The 15,917-nt window shown below is 37.9% G+C and overlaps 1 protein-coding gene across 1 annotated transcript in view; it reads right to left on the bottom strand.

Annotated features, from left to right (window-relative positions):
- Nucleotides 1-15,383, bottom strand: part of LOC132830579 (protein NipSnap homolog 2-like) — a 33,401-nt gene extending 18,018 nt beyond the window's left edge. The window contains exons 1-6 of the mRNA XM_060848407.1: nt 15,218-15,383; nt 9,907-10,046; nt 9,774-9,819; nt 6,463-6,557; nt 5,775-5,845; nt 2,237-2,377 (exon numbers count right to left, since the gene is read on the bottom strand). Of these exons, the coding sequence (XP_060704390.1) occupies nt 2,237-2,377; nt 5,775-5,845; nt 6,463-6,557; nt 9,774-9,819; nt 9,907-10,046; nt 15,218-15,330 (606 nt within the window). The 5' untranslated portion in view covers nt 15,331-15,383. The remainder of the gene's footprint in view (nt 1-2,236; nt 2,378-5,774; nt 5,846-6,462; nt 6,558-9,773; nt 9,820-9,906; nt 10,047-15,217) is intronic.
- Between the last annotated feature and the right edge of the window lie 534 nt (nt 15,384-15,917).

Below are 15,917 nucleotides of genomic sequence, written 5' to 3'. Positions count from 1 at the left end.
TGTTTTCAATATATACATTTTAGTTAGTATTTAGATGAAGGTAATATTTCCTATGACCTTATTAAAATTACCACTTTTCAGTTTCCTAATATTTTAATTTTGAAAAACATACGAAGACGACTGCTTTCTCAAGCTCTTTCTTAACTGCCCTTAAATTTTTCCTTTACAAGTATGTGGAGATCACTTATGGAGATAAAACCATTTTGCAGTAAGAAACAAGCATGCATTGGCAGTTAGCTCCAGGAATCATAGCAGCAGTGTTCAAGCACAAGACCAGACTGATTGTAACAGTATCTTGAAGAGTGGAGGTAGAAACAGGTAGCAGAGAACAGATGACGAACAAGGCAACCTAACTGACTGAAAATGCTAAAGTTTACAATTCTGTCATTTTATATTGCACATTATTATTCCATACTCAAATTGTAAGCCGACTATGTTTTTAGTGTGCTTTTATCCACTATTACATTTCAAACTGATGTGAGAGTAGCAATGAGAGTTGAGATTTATATATATTTGTGTAATTTAGTCTTTGGATTTTTAGGTAGCAGCATACGGGTGTGTGTTACTTCTGTGAAGGTTTATGTCAACAAACTGAGTCAAACTGTTATAGAGATTTACAGCACAGAAACAAACCCTTCTTTCCAACTCGTCCATGCCAACCAAATATCCTAAATTAATCTAGTCACATTTGCCAGCACTGGACTCATTTCTCTAAATCCTTCCTATTCATATACCCATCCGGATATCAGTCATATGTTGTAATTGTACCAGCCTCCACTACTTCCTTGGCAGCTCATTCCATTCATGCACCACCTTCTGTGTGAAAAATTTACCTCTTGGGTCTCTTTTAAATCTTTCCCCTCACCCTAAACCTATGTCGTCTGAACTCCCGCACCTAGGGAAAATACTTTGTCTATTTACCCTATGCATTGCCCTCTTCCCAAACAGTGACCTAATCCAGTATGTGTTAGAGAACAGGAAACCTCTGAAGTAGAATCATAGAATCTCTACAGTGTGGAAACAGGCATTTGGTCCAACAGGTCCACACCAACCCTCCAAAGAGTATCCCATCCAGACATATTCCCCTATCCTACTACTTTTTTACATTTTCCCCTTACTAATGCAACTAACCTACACAGCCCTGAACACTATGGACAATTTAGCATGGCCAATTCACCTAACCAGCACATCTTTGGACTGTGGGAGGAAACCGCAGCATTCAGCAGAAATGCACACAAGACACGGGGAGAACATGCAAACGCCACACAGACAGTCACTGGAGGCTGGAATTGAACCTGGGTCTCTGGCACTGTGATGCAGCAGTGCTAACCACTGAGCCACTGTGCCAATGTTAATGGAAAATTGTTTATACCATGGCTGATGACAGATAGAGTGAGCATTAAAGATTTTTTGTAAAAACAAAATATTGCAGATGCTGTAAATCTGAAATAAAAGCAGAGAAACTCAGCAGGTCTATCAATATTTATGGTGAGAGAAACAGAGAATCTGATACAACTCTTTCCCAGCAATTCTAAACATGGCATACCAGACTCAAAATGTTAACCCTATTTTTCTCTCTAAGGATGTTGCCAGAACTGATTTTCTTCATCATTTTGTTTTTATCTTTGAAGGCTATTAATTCATTTTCAATTTGTAATGAAAACGGATTGATTTGAGTTCATGAAACCGAGAATTTTAAACTGACCAAGGTAATTTTGGAAGAGATTAGTTTGGGGTCAGAATCAAGTATATTCTTTAGGAAAAATACGTTTTTTCAGAGTTGTTAGGGAATACGTTACCTCAGTAGAAAATTATATTTTGTGCAACTTCCAGACCAATATATGGTCAGAAATCTGCAGAGCATTATAAGCTTAGAAACTCAAAGCTTTTATTTTTGAGAGTATTCATGTAAGAAATCATCTCATCGGAAACTAAGGAGAATTAGTTAAGGCAAACTTAAAGATTTGACTTAGAGAAGTAAGTTTTCTCGATTTAAATCACTAAAATGGTGGAATTGGGAAATAGGTTGAATCTTTGTTCTGCTGGATTTTCTGATTTTCTGAACTGTATTCTATTTAACTATTTAACTGTATTTTATTAACAATGAATCATCATATTAACTAAGACAATAAAAACATGACATATCAGACAAGATTTCGTTCTGAAATTTGACCGATCCATATTCTGCCAAAACCAACTATCTAATAAATAAATGCAAGAAGCACATGCTCCTTACCCTGAGCTGGTAGGATCTGAGTTCATAAATATTAGGTCCTGATCTAGGCACTGGCTCATTCCAGAAACTGAACTCCAAAAGTAGTTGGTTTTTTCGAGACAGCAGCATTTTACCTCTCTCCTTCCTGAACTCCATGAACTCCTGAAAAATAAAGGTATAAATTTCAGCAGCTATAATTTTTTTCAAACTTGTCTTTAATGTAGCGTAATCATAAACAAAACATTTCATCTTGTAGTATGATACAATAACCATAGAGTGCCATTTGCACCTAACCAAATTTTTCTGTAATAGTATCCTGCTCCACTAATTAAACAAATTATATTAACAACGCAGCCTTGGAAAAAATATCAGCTCTTTTTTTCAATACTGCAGGAAAGAGACATAATTTAGAGTCATAGAGATGTATAGCACGGAAACTGACCCTTCGGTCCAACTCGTCCATGCTGACCTGATATCCCAACCCAATCTAGTCCCACCTGCCAATACCCAACCCATATCCATCCAAACCCTTCCTATCCATATACCCATCCAGATGCCTTTTAAATGTTGCAATTGTACCAGCCTCCACCACTTCCTCTGGCAGCTCATTCCATACACATACCATCCTCCATTAAAAAGTTGCCCCTTAGGTCTCTTTAATATCTTTCCCCTCTCACCTTAACTCTATGCCCTCTAGTTCTGGACTCCCCCACCCAGAGAAGAGACTTTTTCTATTTATCCTATCCACGCCCCTCATGATTTTATAAACCTCTATAAGGTCACCCCTCAGCCTCTGACGCTCCAGGGAAACAGCCCCAACCTGATCAGTCTCTCCCTATACTTCAAATCCTCCAACCCTGGCAACACCCTTGTAAATCTTTTCTGAACCCTTTCAAGTTTCATGAAACATGATTCTGTAAAGATGCAATTCTATGACTGGACAATATCTGTTAAATTATCCTGAATGTAAATGAAAAGTACAGACAAATTTAAGACTGTCCATACAGCTTGTAATATGGTGCACTTCCGAGTAATCAAAGCTATATAGATTAATACAGAGTCCTATTTTGTAAAGTCAGGAAGAATGTGTGCACACAATGCACCTGTTCCAACATGAAATAAGCGAGTCATTTTCTGGTTAATTCCTCAGGGACTACTTAGTATAATTCTGCCTGGTCTAAAAATAAACAAAACTTGGCAATTAACTGTTAGCTGTCATCTAACTGCCACATTCTCCATGGCAACTGCTTTGCCAGAGTCCACTTGACAACCGATGACTGTGTTCTTCTTTCTGTTGCATAAATATGTTGATTTCTTTATTTTTGAAATACTTGCTATTGTCCTCATGACTGCAAGATGAAAAGCTTTGACAAAATATGTTTTTCATTGGTTGTGAAAAATTTAACTAAATGACTATATTCAATATTCTCCAATAATTAAACAATTACCTTCAATTTGACAACCCACAATAGTGAAGGATTACACTATCAATGAAAATACTGACCCCAATGTTTTTATCAATATAGATTATCTTTCAATATTTCATTTGATGCAAATAGATAGTTAATTTCAAATTATCAGTTTTTGAAAATATTGCATTATGCACATTCTGACATTGACGGAAGTAAATCTGGTAGTTTTTCTTTCCATCTCCACACCAACACATCTGAAATTTCAAAAATCCAGTTAGAGACCCTGCCTATTTCTAATTGATTTGCTGCTCACTTTGTGATATCAACATTACAATATTAGCTTTCAAAAGTACATTGGGTAACACCAAGTTCTAACCACCATCACCTCTCTTGAACACTCCATTGTTTCTGAATTTATCATTAATTACACGACATCTAGTATTAGATGAGCAGAAATCTCCTTTCAGACTTCAGTTCCTGCCACAAACTCCATTCCGTAGTCACTGACTTTATCAATCTCACTGACAAGTGTCTGAAGCTAAACTTGCAAAATTCGTATTTTGCTTAATTCCAAGTGAGCTTCATTAATAATACCGACTCTGGAACATCACCCAGCAATGCCTCATCCCATTTGTTGCTAAAACATTAACTCACACCTATGTTGCCTTCAGAATTGACAATTCCAAAGCTCTCTAGGATTGCCTCCCACTTTGCATCCAACATAAACTTGAATTCATCTAAATCTCTGCTTCCTAGGCACTATTTCAAATTTTTACCATTGTGCCTCCTTAGCTACAATAATTCCCAGTCTGTCCATTTAAGTTTGAAATCTTGGCCTTGATTTTAAATCTCTCGAATGCCTTTCTTCTTCCCAATTATTGTAATCCCCTCCAAGTCAATGACCATGTAGATATCTACAGTCCTCCAACACCTTTTATATTAATAGGCTCTCCAATTCTATGGCAATGGAATGTGCAACTCACTCATGTATATTATCATAAAATTAATTTAATAATAAGGTCTAGTCATTGTTGTTGAAGAAAGATCATCTCTTTGAAATTGGGAAAATGGGATCCTTATGTTTAACCTTCATATTAGCAAACACTGAAATACAAGGAACCTTTTCCAGAATTGAAGAATTCTATACAATTAAAACAAATCACATCCATTCATATTGGGTGGTGGTGTACTACCATCAATTCCACATTTTACAATCAGTTTCCCATTTCAATTAATTTAAAGAACTTGTCAAAGTTTACAACCTTACAGCTGGCATTGATCAAACTAATAAAAAAGTGGAGGAGTTATAAATATTCAACAATTATAAATTTAAGCCATTACAGCATTCTCAATTTGTTCAACTGCTTTTAAAAAAAAATCAAATTCCTCGGAGAAGAGATCAACTAGCTTGACCAATATGATGGTAAGCTTACTGTGTGACCATGATTACCACCCGTTGCCTTGAAGCATATAATGGAATTTTTCATTTATTTTTCTACATCCACTTGCAAATTCTCAGGAACTCACTGAGGTTATCCAAGTGAGTAACACTGTTCTTGAATGTGCTGAATTGCTACAAATTAAAAACTGCATGTTGGTTCTTATGAAAGAATTGTTCCTTGAAAAGACTGATTTCAGAAGTATGTAACTTATTTAGAACATTGCCATCCAATCTCAGCTGAAAAATAAGTGGTAAAATGTACTGCAGTGGCCAAATAGGATTGCTTGTTTCCAATGCATTTCAGAAGTAAAAACGTAAATTTTATGTGTTTAAACATACAGCTTCAATTTTGCCCCATTTTCCATTCAAAGTTGGGCAATTTGGGAAAGCAAAATTGCTAAGCCTTTGTAAATTTTGATTTCCAAACAATGGAATATACAGTTATTTTGTCATTTCATGTTGCCAAAAAACTACAATTGCAGAAATTGTATTATTTTGAATATATTTTCCATTTGGATTTTCAGTTCCCTTTAGAAACTGAGAAAATCTAAACAAAGCCAAAATCTATACATTGATTCCAATTCTAACCTAGTAAACTTATAGATATCTTAACACGTTATGTAAGCATTACTATAAACAGAAAACTATAAAAACAAGATCTTCTATCACTTGTCAGAACTAAAACACACCCTTTTAATGGTGTTACCTTATTTTGTCTGAGCTTACTCATCACCTCGGTAAGCGTGGGGTAACCTCCACTGTACTTCCAGAGGTGGACTGAAAAAGACAAAAATAGGATGACAGTAAACAAGTCTTCTCTATTTCATCTTGTGTGCTAGTGTGTGTTAGCTCCATGATTCGGTTCTGAACTAATGAAAATGCTAGATGGGTAATAATTTTTTCATTATTTCACAAATTGAAGTTTCAATATTTGGTTAGTAGCAAAACTGACAGTTATAACTAATTACCTCCTAGACTAGTATCACATTCAAGAATCAGAGATGATACCTTTTAATACCTTTGTAGGTACGTTACTTACAGATATACAATCAGTTGCTTAGAGAACATTTTTTCAAGCAAAGTCGGCAGTGGATTTGCTAACGTCACAATGCAATTTGACATGACAATTTTAAGGTTGACTTGATAAATATTAGAAAAAAGGTGTTCAAAATCAAAATTATAGGATGGTGCAAACATCTAAGACAAAACAACATTCATATGCCAGGGAGACATTTCCTGCTTAAAACAGGAAGTGTATAATAGTCTGTATATAATATCTATTATTCTGTGTTCAATTAAATACAAAAAAAATTTCAGCATGACACAATGATACAAAGTTGTAACATCTACAAATTAGTTATGTTTTGCTATTCTGCTTATAGAAACATTCATACCAGCTTGATCCTGCTCTCCATACCACGTATTCCATGTCCCCACAAGTTCACATGGGTAGTTTTGGTCTATATGAACTTTTGGTAGTACCTCTACACTGCAAAGAACAAAATAGTGTTTATTTCAGAGGTTTTCCAACTCGAGGAATTTTCTAATTTGTTGCACTTTATGCTAATTGTTTAAAATCTCATTATCACACAAAGAATCTAAGGTTTAGCAATGAGCATTGGGGAGGGTATTTGAATATATGAAACAAGTATTGAAATAGGTCATATCACCAAACTATTGCATGACTGTGTGCATCCATCAACTCTTCTGCTTGTAAAGGATTCACTTTACAAACATCTAGAGATGGCATCTATAATTGTACATGTGTACTGTTGTATGACTGACTTGGTACATCACTTGTACAAATTTATCAGAATTATAGTTAACAGCTACTTTAATCAATATAACACAGGGGTGGAGTGAGGAGGTGATGTGTGAGAGCGAGAGTTAGAAAGGAGAAAAAACAATTTAAACCTTACCGCAGTAAAAGGAAAGAATTGCTTTTAATAAGTTCTTGGGCAACACCAGACAGCACAGACCAAGCCATAAGGAACACACATTGCAAGTGATTCTTCAGCTAGGACTAGTGTTATAGACCAGACCAAACCCCCTCAAAACATAGAAGATAGCCTAGACACTAAATTTTATCTTATTTAGAGACAAGTGCAAGATGCTGTGTTCTAGATGGGATTTGATTGGTTAAACTGCTAGACTTTAAACAGAACACATTTTATTCTTAGACCACACAGTTAAAATTCAAACAAAGAAAAGGAATTGTCATAAATTTAACTCTAATGAAATACTTAAGAAAAACTTCTACTCATCGACTGTTCTATTATAGTAGCATTCCATAAATACGCCTTTGGAAAAGGCAAATTCAGCAAAATAGGTGTCCCTCACTTGCAATCTCCTCTAGGAGAAAGGAAAAAAACTGAAAGAATGAATTTAGCAGCAAAGGGAGATCCCATGGCTTTTGCAGCAGCAGAGAAAGAGAGCTTTATGTAGCAGCTTCAACTCCAAAATCCCAACTTCAACAATTGAAAGCAAAGTTAAAACCCTGGGTCTAACTCCAGCCACTCATGCTCCAGCCACTGTTGCCGAATTTTAAAAAACCTCAAAGCTATTTACTCTGCTATCTATGGATCAGGCACCTCAGCAGCTCTCTTCAAGAGAACTCTCTTCAAGAGAAACAGGACAGAACAAATCCTCCTTAAAGGCACATATCGTCATACTAGACTCGATCGAAAGGAAATCACAAAGTGGGGGCTCGTCCAGCTGGTGAGCAATAGCGAGGTAATAGTAGATGCTGTGGTCACTAATTTCAAAGGCTGCAAACTGGTTGAGAAGGACAAGAGGGATTTGCTTAACTCTAATAGACAAAGCCCTTTGTTCTCCATTTATAATACCACAAAATAATAGCTATGCCTTTTTTTAGATTAGATTAGATTACTACAGTGTGGAAACAGGCCCTTCGGCCCAACAAGTCCACACCGACCCGCCGAAGCGCAACCCACCCATACCCTACATTTACCCCTTACCTAACACTATGGGCAATTTAGCATGGCCAATTCACCTGACCCCGCACATCTTTGGACAGTGGGAGGAAACCGGAGCACCCGGAGGAAACCCACGCAGACACAGGGAGAACGTGCAAACTCCACACAGTCAGTCGCCTGAGTCGGGAACTGAACCCGGGTCTCAGGCGCTGTGAGGCAGCAGTGCTAACCACTGTGCCGCCCACGTTAAGTTCCTTTGAATCTGACCAATGTGCTTTCAGTTACCTCTCTCCGTTGTTGTTGGTTCTGTTCGCCGAGCTGAGAATTTGTGTTGCAGACGTTTCGTCCCCTGTCTAGGTGATATCCTCAGTGCTTGGGAGCCTCCTGTGAAGCGTTTCTGTGATCTTTCCTCCGGCATTTATAGCTATTTGTATCTGCCGCTTCTGGTTGTCAGTTCCAGCTGTCCGCTGCAGAGGTCGGTATATTGGGTCCAGGTCGATGTCCTTATTGATTGAATCTGTGGATGAATGCCATGCCTCTAGGAATTCCCTGGCTGTTCTCTGTTTGGCTTGTCCTATAATAGTAGTGTTGTCCCAGTCAAACTCATGTTGCTTGTCATCTGAGTGTGTGGCTACTAAGTGTGGTTTCGTGGCTAGTTGGTGTTCATGGATGTGGATCATTAGCTGTCTTCCTGTTTGTCCTATGTAGTGTTTTTGCAGTCCTTGCATGGGATTTTGTACACTACAGTGGTTTTGCTCATGCTGGGTATTGGGTCCTTCATCCTGGTGAGTTGTTGTCTGAGAGTGGCTGTTGGTTTGTGTGCTGTTATGAGTCCAAGTGGTCGCAATAGTCTGGCTGTCAGTTCAGAAATGTTTTTGATATTTGGTAATGTGGCTAGTCCTTTGGAATGTGGCATGCCCTCATTCCGTTGTCTTTCCCTTAGGCATCTGGTGATGAAGTTGTGGGGGTATCAGTTTTTGGCGAATACATTATATAGGTGTTCTTCTTGGTCTTTTTGCAGTTCTGGTGTGCTGCAGTGTGTTGTGGCCCTTTTGAACAGTGTTTTGATGCAACTTCTTTTGTGTGTGTTGGACCCAATATACCGGCCTCTGCAGCATACAGCTGGAACTGACAACCGGATGTGGCAGATACAAATCACTATAAATGCCAGAGGAAAGATCACAGAAGCGCTTCACAGGAGGCTCCCAAGCACTGAGGATGTCACCTAGACAGGGGACGAAATGTCTGCAACACAAATTCCCAGCTTGGCAAACAGAACCACAACAACGAGCACCCGAGCTACAAATCTTCTCACAAACTTTGGTTATCTCTCTCCTATTGAATCATTTTTACCAAGACAAAGCACCAAACTTATTTAATTCTCAGAAAGAGACAGTTAAGCTTAAACAGAGTAGTCTAAAGGTCAAGTCTTTCACATTCAATAATTGCAATAAGGTTACTAAACCATTTTCCTAGAGGAGAAATATTGTTTCTTTTTATAGCTACAGTAACAACAAAGCAAACCAAGATCTTTGCTAGAGAAAAGAGAGAAGGAATGGGCCTGAGTTTCATTTAAGGAGTTTTAAAAGTGTTGTATTATGGAGCTGTATTACTCAATTTACTGTATAAACTAATATGGCATCTGGTGAAACAATTTTTTTTATAATGGGAGAAACCTGAAATGAATAATAGGTATACTCCAGATAAACTAGAGATTAGTTTTCTTGAGCTTAAAAAAAACTGAATAAGACTTTTTGTTTTAATCTTACCAAAGTTTGTTGTAAGTCTCCAGGCATTCTGGCTTTACATTGTGAACTGAAAAGAAAGTTTTAAAATTATACATAGAAACAATTTGAAAATAATATATTCCTTTTCAGTTTTAAAAACACTCCAAATACTTACACTGAATTTTGTACAGGCTGCTGGTTTCCTTTTTAGCTAGCAGGTTTGAATGAGCATCTTTGCGTGGATCCACCTTCCTAACAAACAGTGATTTAAACCAGCTATCCTCCCTGTTGTTGTAAGAAGTCGCAGATAACGCCCTGCACAGAAACATGAATATTTAGGATAGTTGAGCCAGTCAGGTAACATTGTACAAGGTAACACAATCCTGGTGGCTTTTAGGGTTAGGTTTTGGTGGATAAAGAGAATGAACATTGCAGAGAGAGAGAGAGAGAGAGAGAAAAAAAATCAACTTTAGCAAGGCTTATCTTAGGGAATAAGGGTAAAGATACTGAGCTGGGTGGCACGGTGGTTAGCACTGCTGCCTCACAGTGCTAGAGACCTGGGTTCAATTCCTGCTTCAGGCTGTCTATGTGGAATCTGCACATTCTCCCCGTGTCTGCGTGGGTGTCCTCTGGTTTCCTCCCACAGTCCAAAATAAAATGTGCAGGTTAGGTGAATTGGCCATGCTAAATTGCCCGTAGTGTTAGGTGAAGGGGTAAATGTAGAAGAATTTGTCTGGGTGGGTTGCTCTTCAGAAGTCGGTGTGGACTAGTTGGGCCGAAGGGCTTGTTTCCACACTTAAGTAATCTAACCTAATCTACCGCTGTTGTTATTATAAGAAATAAAACATAGGAGATGAGCATGTAAAAACAAAAACTATTGGAGGTATTTAGCAGTGAGATTTCAGCAATGTTTGTTCTTACTTCAAAACTTCCAGCATCAGCAGTAGTTTGCTATGAGAGATTATCAGGTCAGGTTTAGAAATGCTTCAAGGCGGCTTCAGAATTGCGAAGAAAGGGAAAAGATCAGTATGAATAAAAATGGAAGAATTACACACGATACCCACAAAACAGAATTCCCAAATTATAAAGCTTTGGGAAGCCCAGCCTTTTGAAAATACATTAATGTATAAAATATATACAACACCTGGACAAAGGAGGGTAAGGAATCTAGCTACGAGAACTCACACTGAGAACAAGGTCGGAGAAATGTCAAATAATTAAATACATTAATAACATTTGGTGCACTTGTTCAGCATCTTCCCACATTTTTCTTATTTAAACCTTAGTAATGGAAGAATAATATTTTAATATGATAAAACTTAGGATGGGGAATAGATTAACATTTTCAAAATATGGTTTATTATAAATTGATGGTCACTTAAAAATGCTTTTTGAAAGTAATTTCATACACATTTTCACTCAAGAACTCAAAGTTCAAATGTCTAATTCACAAGCCATTTCAATAAATATATATATTTAGTACTTCAAACATAGCAAAACATCTCAAAGTGCTTTACAGGTGCATGTTGAAATAAAATATTGTATTTATATAAACAAACATTATACAAATAAACAAAAAATGTATACACATTTTGTAATGATAAAAATACAGTATCATAAAAGTATAGAGGTTTAAAATACTTACTGGAAAACCCAGAAAGGTCTGACTATCCTATGGGCTAACATTCGTTGCCTAAATCACCACAAATAGATTGCCTAGTTATTTATCTCATTTTTGGTTGTGAGACCTCGTGTAACAATTAGAACATTGACTACACTGCAAAAGTACTTCATAAGCTGTAACATACTTTGGGATGTCCTGTAGTCATGGAAAGTATTGACGAAATGTAAATAAATGTATTTTAGTAGAAGTTACGAAAACAAGAGATTATGTTTGCGTTTTTTTTTAAATCAACCTATTCAGATATGTTCAGGCACACCTCTGTGGCTGGTGAGAGTTGAACACTCATAGATGTGGGCGTCACTGGCTTAGATCAGCATTCATTGTCCATATCTAATTGCCTAGAGGGCATTTGAGAGACAATCACTTTGCTGTGGATCTGGAGTCACATGTCAGTCAGACCACGTAAGGATAGCAGTTTCCTTCCCTCAAGGACATTTGTGAACATTACCGGGATTTGCCAGATTAATAGTCTAACATTAATACTACTAGACCATCACCTCTCCTAGCGATGTAACGGCACAATCACTCTGCTACAAAAGCCTGTTGCAGAGCAGTCAACAGAATTTGAACCACAATGGACTTCAAGTTCATCATTTTTACTATCTGGCCACAATTTCAGGTGCATTAATTGAATTACACCACCTGCAATGGAGGGATTTGAACCCATGCCCTCAGAAGGTTAGCCTCTGGAGCAAGGCCACCACCTCACTTACCCAAATTATTTTAATCAAACAGTCATGACTGATAATTAAAACATAAAGTCCTGCCTGCCAGGAGTGTAAGTCAGATATTGAGTCACTGGTAGGTACACTAACACTGTGCCTAAACTGATCAGTAGTATGCTTAGTTTTTTAAAAATAAATAATTCATGAGATGTGGAAGTATCTGGTAAGAGAAGCATTTATGTTCATTCCCAACAGCTCCAAGGAGGATGTTTTGAGCTACTTCCTGAATTCTGTATCATGAAAGTAGCCTGATAGTGCCATTCTGTAGAATTTCAAAATTTTGACTGAAGAAGGAATGAGGATATATTTCAAAGTCAGGATAATGTGCGACTTCAAGAGGAATGTGCAGTCAATGCTGGTTCTTCTTGTAGAAACAGTTTAGAGCTTTGGAAGGTGCTGTTGAAGTAGTCTTGATGGGTTATTGCAATGTATCTTGTTGGTGGTATACATTGCCAAGACAGTGAACTGGTGCTCGAAGAAGTGAGATTTTAAGGTAGTGGATGTGGTGCCGAGCATCTACACCCAGTGTTATTCTGTGTTTTTCTTCAAAAATGAAGTTCAGGTAGTTCTACTGTGGTACAGTGGCAGAGCCACTGAAAAAGACTTGTGCTAATTTTACAAGTAATGCCAGCTCTTGATAGCTGACAGTCCTTCTAGAGGACCGTGCCACTTATGCAGGTACATGGTCAAAACCAATCAAGCAAAAAACAGTTAAAGCAGTTGTGCACCTGACAAGCTTTTTTGTATTGTGGAATGGCAGGGGCCACTGGAAAACAGTTAGACATCAATTCTCTACGAGCTTCTCTCCCTTTTGAACATAAAGCATCAATTCTTGTTGATTCATTTGTCCTATGAGAAAATAACTTATTTTGCCCTATCCTTGAAAAATAATCTAAGCCTCATTATAGTGCAATATCAATATTAAATCACAGTTTTATTAGAGAAGTTTACGATGGCTGTAATTCACATCAAGTTTTTTTTTCATCTCTTGGTGGCATAATAACAGTGTTGACCATCTTCAATTGTGTTTGTCGAAATCATTATCCCTACATTAGCTGACAATAATGGTTTCCTCTTCAGGTACAGTTCTCTTTTCTTCAAAAACTTCTGATTCCATGCTCCGGCAAACGTTAGTCTTGTTGCCAATCTTCCTTTCCTCTCTAAAGTCCTTGCATGTGCTGGTGTCTCCCAGATTCAAACTTACCTCAGATTTTTGAATTCTTGTTAAAGTCACAAAAAGGCAGACACCAAATATTTTGCAGGGTGGTACAGTAGTTAGCACTGCTGCCTCACAGCATCAGGGTCCCAGGTTCGATTCCAGCCTCCGGCGACTGTCTGTGTGGAGTTTGCACATTTGCCCCGTGTCTGTGTGGGTTTCCTCAGGGTGTTCCGGTTTCCTCCCACAGTCCAAAGATGCAGGTCAGGTAAAGTAACCATGCTAAATTGTTTGGGGGGGGAAGGTGTTGCTCTTCAGAGAGTTGGTGTGGACTGGTTGGGCTGTAGGGCCTGTTTCCACACTGTAAGGAATCTAATTTAAAAAAAATCTCAGTAACAGAAAATGTCAAAGATAAACCATTCATTAGATCCTTTGTAGCCCACCCGAAGCTATTGATATGCTTGATCATATTCTCTTCAATGCCTCTTCACTGTCATTTGTCTGGATGAACCTTCAAAAATCACGGCAGGTCACAGACCTGCAATCTTCTGATAGCACCCTGATTAACAACAAAGTCTGATACCTTATCCATTACACATGTGACTGCCTGCGCTTGTTTGGCTCAATTTCCATCTATTTAATCACAGACCAAGTACCATTTGCAATAGTTTTGCTTCCCATTTCCTCTGTTGCCTTTCAAAGATCTATCCTGGACATATGTCTTTTTCTCATTGACAAACCGTTCCTCAGTAATGTCAAAAGCAAAACATTGTTCTCACATGTACACCAATGATATACTGTTCTAATGCACCAGCACTTTTCTCAACTTCTCCATCGCTACTAACTGATCAAACTGCTCAGCTAACATCCAGTATCAAATAAACAGAAATTTCTTTGATTTAATCATTGGGAAGATTGATGCCATTGTAGGTAGCATCAGCCCTGCTACCTCTATCCCTAGCTAATAACTCCATTCTTCTACCTAACAACTGTTTGAAACTAAAATGAAACCACTCCACACCAATTTCAGAGCTGACATCAATCAAGATGAGTTTTTCAACATATTCACACCATCACGAAAACTGCCTATTTCAATTTAAATGCACCCTTGCATTTAGTACTGAAAGCCTTATGTATACTTTATTTTCAAAAATGACTATTCCAGTGTAATCCTTGCTAACCTTCCACATGCTTGTTCAAATGTCAAAACACAAATCCACAAGTACCTATTAGAACAATCAACCAAGACTGCTACATTATTTTATATTGTAGCCATGAAGTGAAAGCTATTGTAATTTAGTTATGAAATCATATAAAAAAATTGTTGTGGGAGATTACTACCTAAAGTGCAATGTTAATCATTGCTTTATTTTGTTCGTATTCCAACACATCAATGCCTTTCTGTATGCCTTACACTCCAAAAGAATATCTTTTTAATTGCTCGGAATGAAGAAATTTAGACATGATTAAATACTTTTCGGGAAACAATTTGTATAATAAACCATTAATTTTATCCTACTTTGAACAGAATGGCAATACGAACAGAACCCTGCCAACATTGTACGTGGTTATTAAAACTGTCAAAAAGACAAATGACCTTGATAAAATGCAAAAGCGCAAATGTGAGTCTCCAAAACAAACTTCCGAGTTGAGGAATTAAAATATCTGCAGCTAATTACCAGCTGTTTATTTAGATGCTTGCGAAACTAAGCAGCGAGTTAACTGTAATGTGGTCAACTGCGTTCGGAAATAATTAAAATTATTCTTAAAAAAACATACAGTAACACCTGACTTTTGTGTGGTGGAGAGGCAAGGGAAGGGCAGACCCGGCATAAACTTTACCTCAGTTTACCTCAGCCGGCCTTTAGAAACACTGGAGCTCAAGCGAACTTGGAAGAGGCGAGGCTTAACGTGCACTGACCTGGTGATTGTTGCAGTGCTGGTATTAGCAACCAAGGGCCGGCCTTCGCCCTGTACCCGGACTATGGCCCTGCTCACACCGGGCCCTGTGTTGATGAGAACTCTGGCCGCCATCTTGCTGTGGAGGTGACATTCACCCCGGCGCCGAATGACGTGCGCATGCGCTGGAAGCACCTCCTCCTCCTCTTCCTCCTAAGCCTTAGCAACAACAACTTTAGCCCTTGGTCATGGCTTCATACTCATCACTATGTGATGTCACATTTAAAAAGTCTTACAATTAATTTAGCACGCATTATAAATTGCTGATATTTGATCTCGGTTCTCTTAATTAAGATTTACACCCGAAGCAGCGATTATCCTGCCTTACTCAAAATTCAAACCACACAAAAACTCAGGCCTGGTTGCTTTTGCTTTGAGCACCAAATGTCACTACAGGGCTACTAAGTCATTTATTTTGGTTCAACGTTGTCAAATGTAAGCAGGCAAGGGGCAGAGAGAGCTTATTGTTTAAGTTTGATGTTTTCCTTTGTTGGTGATGTCAATTGAACACATTGACTCATTTTCTAAATTAATGTTTGTATTAACAGAATATTGACTCATGGTCACACTGAAAATAATACTCCGCTTAACATAGTTGAGTTTACAAACTCTCTATTCAAAAGAATAACCTGTCTGTCTTTATGTCCTGGTGAGTCTACGGT

This window comes from Hemiscyllium ocellatum, chromosome 31, assembly GCF_020745735.1.
Source record: "Hemiscyllium ocellatum isolate sHemOce1 chromosome 31, sHemOce1.pat.X.cur, whole genome shotgun sequence".
In the NCBI taxonomy this organism is placed as follows: domain Eukaryota; kingdom Metazoa; phylum Chordata; class Chondrichthyes; order Orectolobiformes; family Hemiscylliidae; genus Hemiscyllium; species Hemiscyllium ocellatum.
This window is presented reverse-complemented; position numbering and strand designations above follow the sequence as displayed.